At 43.1% G+C, this 10,000-nt stretch overlaps 2 protein-coding genes across 2 annotated transcripts in view; both read left to right on the top strand.

The window, feature by feature from the left end:
- Window positions 1-171: 171 nt before the first annotated feature.
- utp15 (UTP15 small subunit processome component) lies at window positions 172-6,534 on the top strand. The gene is made up of 13 exons (XM_083553318.1): window positions 172-314; window positions 1,139-1,260; window positions 1,356-1,448; window positions 1,558-1,742; window positions 1,854-2,032; window positions 2,735-2,860; window positions 4,000-4,135; window positions 4,257-4,338; window positions 4,492-4,647; window positions 4,928-5,029; window positions 5,411-5,544; window positions 5,641-5,699; window positions 6,124-6,534. Exons 2-13 carry the CDS (start codon window positions 1,171-1,173, stop codon window positions 6,336-6,338), a joined length of 1,557 nt encoding a protein of 518 aa, XP_083409444.1. The 5' UTR covers window positions 172-314; window positions 1,139-1,170; the 3' UTR covers window positions 6,339-6,534.
- Window positions 6,535-8,348: 1,814 nt separating this feature from the next.
- The window catches only part of calub (calumenin b), a 9,388-nt gene continuing 7,736 nt past the window's right edge, over window positions 8,349-10,000 (top strand). Inside the window, exons 1-3 of the mRNA XM_083553133.1 lie at window positions 8,349-8,484; window positions 9,026-9,270; window positions 9,781-9,974. Of these exons, the coding sequence (XP_083409259.1) occupies window positions 9,050-9,270; window positions 9,781-9,974 (415 nt within the window). The 5' untranslated portion in view covers window positions 8,349-8,484; window positions 9,026-9,049. The remainder of the gene's footprint in view (window positions 8,485-9,025; window positions 9,271-9,780; window positions 9,975-10,000) is intronic.

The following is a 10,000-nucleotide window of genomic DNA, read 5'->3' as shown; positions in this document are numbered from 1 at the left end:
GCTTTCTCTCTCTCTGTCTCTCGTTTATTATTTCTCTATTCTTACGTTGTTCTTTGTAGTTTCTCTCGCTGTGTTCTTCGTGTAAATTGGTGTACAATTTTGTGTAGAAAAAAAGACGAAATAATAATATAACAGTAATTCACCTTGTGTCTCTCCTGCGATTTCAATAAAGTTTTTTTGTACAAACCGGAAGCGTTTTTGCAGTTCAAAATGGCGGCTCCCTTGTGGCTGTAGAAGCAACGTGATTTTACACACTTATTTATAAAATAAATATATTTTACAACATTGAATGTGCAGCAGGAGCAAAGTTATTGGTAAGGAAATGTCTGTTCGGTTGTTAGTTTTATTTTTAGATTGAAATTAAAGGCGTAATTTTGCTCGCTGTTGTTCCGCGTGACTGACGCGCGTTAGTGGCGTATTTACACGTAGATGTGAATATAATAATAATAATAATAATGATCATAGAGATTATTATTATTATTTACATCTACATTCATTTTTTCTTATTCGTGTTTGTTGTCTAATTTGAAATGGTACAGTGTGTGTGTGTGTGTGTGTGTGTGTGTGTGTGTGTGTGTGTGTTTATGCGCCCACGTGTTTTCATCATGTCCATATTTCGGGATAAAATAATTACTATTTCTCTTATTTGGAAACTTGAATCGTTTGATCTACACGCCGCTCTTCTGTATTTCTCCTGATTCTGTAATGGAGGCGATACTGAGGTTTTAATCTCAAATCAGGAGACTTGGCTGAAAGATCTGCTTCATGTGGGTGGGTTGAAAGTGGAAGATCTGCTATAGAGCTTTAATTGAACACCTTTGGGTTCCTCAGGCCTCCTCACCCCCTGACTTTACTAACATGCGTGTAGCTGAATGAATCTCCTCAAAATCCAGTGGAACATCTTCCCAGAAGAGTGGAGATTAATAGAACAGCTCATCAGACATAAATGTGGAATGGGGTGTTTGGAAAAGAAGCACTTAGCAGTCTTCTAGTCAGGTGTCCACAGTTGTATTGTCTGTGTTGGTGTGCTTGTGAGTGTGATGAAGAAACTCATGGTGATGTGGATGTTCTGGTGATCACACAGCTGTAATCAGTACCGAGTCGTCTCTAATCGGGTCTGATCTTCTTCCTCCTGCAGGATTGTAACTCGGTGAGATCCTCAGCTGCACCATGGCCTTGTTTAAACCCACTAAAGTCCTGACGTACCCCAGACTGGGGGAGCGCGTGACCGAGGAGACGCTGTACTGGAAAAACTACAAGGTACCGAATCAGAATCATTTCATTACTGTTAAAGGTTCTGGTTCCGGTTCTTTGAATACTTCTCTCTCGTGTTTCTCTCTCTTTCTTCATTTCAGGCTCCGGTGCAGATAAAGGAATTCGGTGCCATCACAAAAATCGAGTTTTCTCCTCAACCACCTCACAATTACGTAGTGACGGCGTCCACACGGGTACGGCTGAGTCTCTCAGGCTCTCACATGTCCTTTTACTCGGCAGTGTGAAGCGTGTCGAACTTTCTGACCTGTGTGTGTGTGTGTGTGTGTGTGTGTGTGATTTCAGATCCAGATGTACGGCTCTCACTCTCAGGAGCCGCTGCGCAGTTACAGTCGCTTCAAGGACACTGCATATGGTGGGAGTTTCCGTGGAGACGGGAAGCTTCTGGTGGCAGGAAGTGAAGAAGGACTCATTCGCCTGTTCGACATCGGGGGCAGAGTCGCGCTGCGTCAGTTCACTGGACACTCCAAGTATGTCTGTCTCTCTGTCTGTCTGTCCGTCCGTCTGTGTGTGTGTGTGGGTGGATAGTATAAAAACTCTGTAATATATCTATAGTAATAAAACTCTGATTGGTCCTTCAGGGCGGTGCACGTCACCTCCTTCCTGTCTGATGGATACCGTGTGCTATCGGGGTCTGATGATTTGTCGTCTCGTGTTTGGGACGTTGCGAGTGGATCAGAACTCTGTTCTTTCACCGAACACACTGATTACATTCGAGCTGCGACGGCCAGCAGACTGAACCCAGACGTCTTCATCACCGGTAACCAGATCAGAAACTGTGCTGTAAACACGAATATGAGATCAAACACCACTGATCAATAAATCAACATAAAATAACAATCAATACAATATGATCATTTTATAGAACATAACATGCAGAGAGAGAGAGAGAGAGAGAGAGAGAGCGCGCGCGAGAGAGAGAGAGAGAGAGAGAGAGCGCGCGCGAGAGAGAGCGCGCGAGAGAGAGAGAGAGAGAGAGCGCGCGCGAGAGAGAGAGAGAGAGAGAGCGCGCGAGAGAGAGAGAGAGAGAGAGAGAGCGCGAGCGCGCGCGAGAGAGAGAGCGCGAGAGAGAGAGAGAGCGCGCGAGAGAGAGAGAGCGCGCGCGAGAGAGAGAGAGAGCGCGCGCGCGAGAGAGAGAGAGCGCGCGCGCGAGAGAGAGAGAGCGCGCGCGCGAGAGAGAGAGAGCGCGCGCGCGAGAGAGAGAGAGCGCGCGCGAGAGAGAGAGAGAGCGCGCGCGAGAGAGTGCGAGAGAGAGCGAGCGAGAGAGAGCGAGAGAGAGCTCCGTAATGAACAAATAATTAATTCATGATTTAATTTTGTTCGTGTTTCACAGTGTGATTTATTTGTACAAGCTGTTTGTTTAGTCAGATCAGATTAGATTAGGATTAGATCAGATGTGATCAGACGTGTGCTGGTGTGTAAAGGTGTGATTGGTCACTAACACTAATCCCTGCTCTGACAGGTTCTTATGACCACACAGTGAAGGTGTGTGATATGCGATCAGGGGGCAGTGTGATGACACTTCCACACGGTCATCCTGTCGAGTGTGTGCTGCTTTATCCATCTGAGGCGCTCGTGGTGTCCACAGGTATCTCCTCCCCCTACTCCTGTTCTTCGTCCTAGTCATCATCATCATCATCATGAGTAGGCGTGTGCAATAATAACAAAAAAAGTACATCTGGGGTTTTTTGTGGGGTTTTATTTTGTGAATTATGATAATTAGGGGATATTCTTATGAGTGTGTTATTGTGCAGAGATCTTCAGGATTACTGTGAACAGCTTTGATATTAATTTTCTGTGTGGTGGTCAGTTCACAGCAGTCACACATCAAACTAAACCTTTAAAATGATTTCATCTTTAAAGCCATTTTTTCCTTAAAGTTTACAATAAAATAATGACATTTTATTTTTTACCAAGCAAATTAATTCAGTTTCAACAAAATTCATCTTTGCTATCATTTATTTAAACATAAAACATTGAATATTGATTTTTGATTCTTTATTAAAATATGGGGAGACGTTTGAGAAATTTTAACGCCAGTAGGTGGCAGCAAATCACTGTTAATAAAAGAGTCATTGCGATTGAACCGAATCATGTAAACGAGTGATTCATTCAGGACCGAGTCACCGTGAGAGCCGCAAACCAGTGCTGTGGTTTTGTTTACGATCTGTTTTCTTGGCAAAATTGAACAATGTGGTGTCTAAAACGCAAATCTCTTAATATTAACTTCTTGTGTATTGATCTGTTGTATCAAATCAATATCACATTCGTAATTATGCTGATTTGGAGGAAAATGCGGCATTTTTCACACAATATTAAATACATTTATGAAATAATATGAATGTGCATATCTTAAATTTTGTAAATGTTAATAAACAAACTGAATCATGCAGTGAAAGAACACACTCTCTAGTCTAATCTACTAGACTTCATGTGACGTGTGTGTGCACTCTGTAGGTGTGTGTTTGGATTTTGTGATTTACAAAATAATAAATCTCAAATCGCACATCGTTAAAACAACAATTACGATATTATTGTAGAAGATATATTTATATTGTACCCCTGATGATGATGATGATGATGATGATGATTATTATTATTATTGTTCTGTTGATTAGTGTTTAATGAAAAGGTGTGTATTTAACACTCATGTGGTCTTTAACTGTGTGTGTGTGTGTGTGTGTGTGTGTGTGTGTGTGTGTGTGTGTGTGTGTGTGTGTGTTACAGGAGGTCGGTATGTGAAGGTGTGGGATTTGTTAAAAGGAGGTCAGCAGCTTGTGTCTTTGAAGAATCACCACAAAACCGTCACATGTGCGTGTCTGAGCTCCATCGACAACCGACTGCTCACAGGCTCGCTCGACAGGTGTGTGTGTGTGTGTGTGTGTGTGTGTTTGGTATTCTTGTTGTTATCAGCTCAGTGTTAGTTCTCCATGTGAAGTCCAGCACTAATACTGAAAGCTTTGCTGTGGATGTGATTATTACAGACATGTGAAGGTTTATAACTCCTCCTACAAAGTGGTCCACACTTTTGATTACGCAGCGTCCATCCTCAGCCTCGCCCTCGCCGTAAGTCACTGCATCCACACTGTTCACAATCTGCCTGAGAACCTGCCATACTGACCTCCACACGCACTCATACACTCTTCCCTCTCTCTCTGTGTGTGTGTGTGTGTGTGTGTGTGTGTGTGTGTGTGTGTGTGTGTGTGTGTGTGCGTGCAGCCTGGCGATGAGATGGTTGCTGTTGGAATGGCAAACGGTGTACTGAGTGTCAGACACAGGAAACACAGTGAGGACAAACAGGAAGTGGCCAGCAGGAAGAGGCGTGGTCCTGCATACCGAGTCTTCGTCAAGGGGAAAAACTACGTCCCCAAACAGGTGAGTTTACAGAAGTGTGTTACGTCTCCCACTGTCCCCCTCACCCTCATCATCTCCTCAAAAACACTCCAGCATGATCACACACTCCCATAACACGCTTATATACATTGTATATTTATATTAGATTTATTTATATACAATGCTATTTGCACCTGTGGTGCTTCTAAATCTAATCTAATAGCAGTAGCACCTGAGTGTGGGCGGAGCTTCAGCTTCATTCTCCTGTATGTGAACACGGGTGACGTTTTTCTTTTTTTTTTTTTTTTTTTCTTTTTTCCAGGATGATTTCCTGGTGAGCAAAACGGTGAAACAACATCTGCAGAAACACGACCGACAGCTGAAGAGCTTCCAGGTGTCTAAAGCGCTGGACACGGCACTAGAGGTAAACACACACACACACACACGATGGTGTATAATAATCCTGTGCTCACAGTCAGTTTGAAACCTCCGCTGTCCCTCTTTATTTATTATTAAACGAAAGGGATTTTTAGCCCAATTTCTGTTTAAATGTTCCATATGGAGCAGAAGAGTTTCAGTGCTGCCAGACATCACAGAATATTAATCTCCTGAAGTGTCATTAATTTCCTGAAATTTAATATAAACTTTTATGTGGTGCCAATAATTATAATGTTTCATATTCACACATTTATTCACCTGTTTCATACACTGTTTGTTTTTATATTTAGAATATTGTGTATAAATTGTGTGTGTGTGTGTGTGTGTGTGTGTGTGTGTGTGTGTGTGTGTGTGTGTGTGTGTGTAGGGGTGGAGACGGGTCAATAAGCCAGAAGTGACCGTAGCAGTGATGATCGAGCTGAACCGCAGAGGAACACTGAGGAACGCGCTGGCAGGACGAGATGAACGGAGTTTAACCACACTGCTCAACTTCTTGCTCAAGTAAGTGCAGGAACGATACACACACACACACACACACACACACACACACACACACACACACACACGCGCGCTTTAATGATTCACTTGTTTCCACAGGAACGTAACAGATTCTCGGTTCTCCAACGTGCTGCTCATGGTGGCAGACCTGATCGTCGGTGAGTTTCTTACTAATAAGAAGAATATAAAGTGTTTTGAAATGATCGTGTATAATTATAATAAAGTTTATATAAAAACAGCAAAACTGTTGTAAAGAAAGTGATCTCTCCAGGTGTCCTGCAGAAATAAGTGTTTACAGGTGTTCTTGTGTAATTAGCCCCGCCCCCTGAAACAGCTCTTTAACTCCGCCCCTTCCCCTAAAATACATTTGATGAGATGAGGGTGTATTTTAACCTAAATCCAGCAGGGGGCTATAAAATGGCGAATAGGGGTTGAGAGGCGTGTGTGTGTGTGTGTGTGTGTGTGTGTGTGTGTGTGTGTGTGTGTGTGTGTGTGTGTGTGTGTGTGTGTGTGTGTGTGTGTGTGTGTGTGTGTGTGTGTGTGTGTGTGTGTGTGTGTGTGTGTGTGTGTGTGTGTGTGTAGATCTGTATCAGCAGGTCATCCCTCAGTCTCCTGTAGTTGAACGTCTGCTGCAGCGTCTGATGGAGCTTCTGGGACGTGAAGCAGAACTTCAGCAGGAGATGCTGCAGGTTTTGGGAATCCTCGACACGCTCTTTGCCTCTCTGACCCCGAGGAAGGAGGCCACGGCCCCTCCGGGCCCTCTTGCCATCCAGGAGTCCCACATGCAGCACATCTGAAGTGCATTTGTTCCAAATCCACACCACAAGAGCTCAGAGCTTCAACACCAGGCGACTACACAGACTTTCATTCAGATGATTATGGGTGCAGATCTCAACATCTGCATCATGCTGATACACTCACACTCACAGCTGTTGTTTTATATGTCTGTAAATTAAAAAAAATACCTGTGAATAAATTGTCTTTCTTTATTGATTTGTTGTTTTTCCACCTGTTTTATTTTAAAAAGAAAATATACCAGAACCAGTAACAAGTTTGGATTCACCTTCTTCTGCAGGGTTTTTTTTATTTTATTTTTTTTTAAATTGTACATTAATATTGAAAGATCCAAACTATGAAAGAACGTGTCTGGACTTCTGTAGTAAACAAAAACATGTTGAAGAACCCAGAATGTTGTATATTTTCACAGCTTTGCAAACTCGTGGCTTTCTCATCAGCCTCATCAGGATGTCAACTGGAATGTTTTGTTTTGTTTTGTTTTGTTTTGTTTTGTTTTCTCAACAATCTTGAGTTCGCAATGTTGAGTGCTTGTTGGCTACTTTTCCTTCACTCCAATGCCGAAGTTTCCAACTCCAAACCATCTCAACTGGATTTTAATGGGATGATTGTGGAGACCAGGATGTCTAATGCAGCACTCCATCATTCTCTTTTTGAACGAATATCTCTTACATCATATCAGTGTTCAGGTCTGAAGCTGAAAATATTTTTATAAACAGTTTTTATTTATTTTAGAATACTTCATAGATCTTACAGGGAAATGATCTCCACATATCCCAGTGATGATGATACGTTATTTATTACACTGTACAGTGAAATCATAAAATCAAACAGCTGTTTAAAATTATTCAGAAAAAGTTCCTCTGAACAGCTGTTTTGATGGATGATTAAAAAGCGGCAGACAGTCACAATCTCGTATTAATTGTGGAAGAGAATTCTAGAGATGAGGAGCAGCCCACAGTGACTGTCGGACAGCTGAGGAGGATCTGAGTGCACTTTGAGGTGTAGGTGTGAAGCAAGTCAGAGATGGATGAGGGTGCAAGATTATGAAGAGCTTTGAAAGTGAGAAGCAGAAGCTTGTACTCTAGTCGAAAGTTGACAGGTGTAGATGATAAAGACCAGGGGAGATCTGCTCGATGGAGGAGGTTCTAGTAATTATACGGGCAGCTGAGTTCTGGAGGAATTGACGTTTAGGAAGGAGTTTGTGAGAAAACCCAAACAGAAGAGATCAACAATAATTAATGCACGAGGTAACGAGAGCATGTACAAGAACAGCTGGAACTGGATGTGAGGAACAGAACAGGAAGTACGCAGACAGGAATATTGCTCACATGTTCGGAAGTTGGTATTGGAGTGTAGGATCAGCCATGTTACAGTTCCCCTGGAGCACAGAGGTTCAAGGGTCTTGCTCAAGGGCCCCAACAGTGATACTGGGGTTTAACCATTGAGCTCTGACTTCCCTATAAACAGAAACAAGAAGAAATTTTAATTAGGAAATTTAAAGATAATAATACTAAATTTACTTCAATTAAATGCCAATATATTAGTTATAATCGAAATAAAATAAAATTAGCATTAACCCTAAAAAAAAAAGTCATAAAATAAAACATTTCTTTTAGTTTTTATAAGATTTTTGATTATGAAGTTTTCTGAATTATGGCGAAAAAACAAAAACATTGATTTAAAATGCAAAATAATAGAAATAATGATGATATAATGTATAATAACGGGTGATTTTTCTGGTTTTTTTCTTTCACTTTGTTAAATAACAGAATCATAATTCCCTGTAAAATTAATTTTATTGGCAGAAGTTTAGAGAGTTTTAATTTAATTGCAACTTTAAATATAAAACTAATTAAACTATAATCCTGGGGGTGTGGGTGCAGATGCACGAGCCGAGCAGCTCCACGCGGTCCGCTTGAGTACGTGGCAATTTTGAACCAATCCCAGAACGCGCTTTCCCTGAAGTGGACCAATGGTGATGTGGCATATGGCGCAGGCCTGGAGGCGGGGCCTCGCTGTTCCAAGCACCTGATTGGTCAATGCTCCAGTTCGGCGCAGGAAATGTGTCCAAAGGAGAATAGTTTACATCCGGGACGTGTTTGTTCCTCCGCCGGCTTGTGAAGAGAAACCCGTGAGGAACCGCAGGTGAGGCTTTAATGTGTAATCATTAGTTTTTGGTGACACTATTAGATGTTTTCCTGCTGAATCCTGGTGCAGCGGTTTGTACAGAGTGGGAGGTGATGATGTTGATGATGATGATGATGGTGATGGTGGTGATGGTGGTGATGATGATGATGATGATGATGATGATGTTGATGTTGATGTTGATGTTGATGTTGATGATGTTCGTCTCTTTCCGAGATGCAGATAGAAGCCAAATATTTAACTTTTACTATAAATGGAGATTTTATAGAAACGCACTACAGATTTTATGCAGAATTTCGCTTCCTGAAAAAGCGTGAGACTGAAATGAGTGGAATTTGAGATGAAGTTCACTGCATGTGGAGTAGAAACATGTCTTTTAGGACAGAAAAGTTCACCTGCAGAAAAGAATGTTTTTCCACCATTAATGATTGACCAAACAGCTTTTCTGAATGTAGAAGATCTTCAGTGTATTAATTGTTTGTGTAAAAGTAAAGTGTTTACATTGATGATCTTCTGGTTATGTTCCTGCTGCCTGAGACAGGAAGTGAAAAGACACTAGATCAGGATGGATCTCAGACTGTTGCTGCTGTGCGTTGCACTTTGTGTGGCTCACATCTCCACCAAACCCATGGAGAAGAAGGACCGAGTCCATCACGATACTCCTCTGAGTGAAAAGGAGCACGACGACGAGGAGAACTTCGACTACGACCATGAAGCCTTCCTCGGACAGGAGGAGGCAAAAACCTTTGATCAGCTGACACCAGAAGAGAGCAAAGAGAGACTCGGGTATAAAAACACACACAAGCACGTCACCACCCCATCCCATCCCGTCATCACCACCACCACGTTCCTCACCACCACACCCTGTCACCACCACACCACACCCTGTCACCACCACCCCATCCCATCCCATCATCACCCTGCCTCGTCCCATCACCACCACCCCATCCTGTCACCACCACGTTCTTACCACCCCATCCCATCCCATCATCACCCCGCCACGTTCCTCACCACCACACCCTGTCACCACCACCACGTTCCTCACCACCACACCCTGTCACCACCACACCGCTCTGTCACCATCCCATCCCATCCCATCATTACCCCGCCTCGTCCCATCACCACCACCACGTTCCTCACCACCACACCCTGTCACCACCACCACGTTCCTCACCACCACACCCTGTCACCACCACCACGTTCCTCACCACCACACCCTGTCACCACCACACCACTCCGTCACCACCCCATCCCATGATGTAAGGTTTTGTGATCTCTCACTGTTTTTCTCTGCAGTAAAATTGTTGAAAAGATCGATGAGGATCAAGACGGCTTTGTGACGGTGGATGAGATGAAGAACTGGATCAAACATGCTCAGAAGCGCTGGATTTACGAAGACGTGGACCGACAGTGGCAGGCACACGACCTCAATTCAGACGGACATGTGTCCTGGGAGGAATACAAGAACGCTACATACGGCTACGTCCTCGGTGTGTGTGTGTGTGTGCGTGTATAC

This window comes from Silurus aristotelis, assembly GCF_946808225.1.
Source record: "Silurus aristotelis genome assembly, chromosome: 10".
Classification (NCBI taxonomy): Eukaryota; Metazoa; Chordata; class Actinopteri; order Siluriformes; family Siluridae; genus Silurus; species Silurus aristotelis.
Note: the sequence above shows the minus strand (reverse complement) of the source record. Positions and strands in the feature narration are given on the sequence as shown.

Excerpts from the sequence above, each read along its gene's own strand:
- utp15 (XM_083553318.1), top strand. The coding sequence starts at position 1,171 with ATGGCCTTGTTTAAACCCACTAAAGTCCTGACGTACCCCAGACTGGGG. Across the intron at positions 2,861-3,999 it reads GGCGCTCGTGGTGTCCACAG|GAGGTCGGTATGTGAAGGTG; the intron begins GTATCTCCTCCC and ends TGTGTGTTACAG. Across the intron at positions 5,030-5,410 it reads CGCTGGACACGGCACTAGAG|GGGTGGAGACGGGTCAATAA; the intron begins GTAAACACACAC and ends GTGTGTGTGTAG.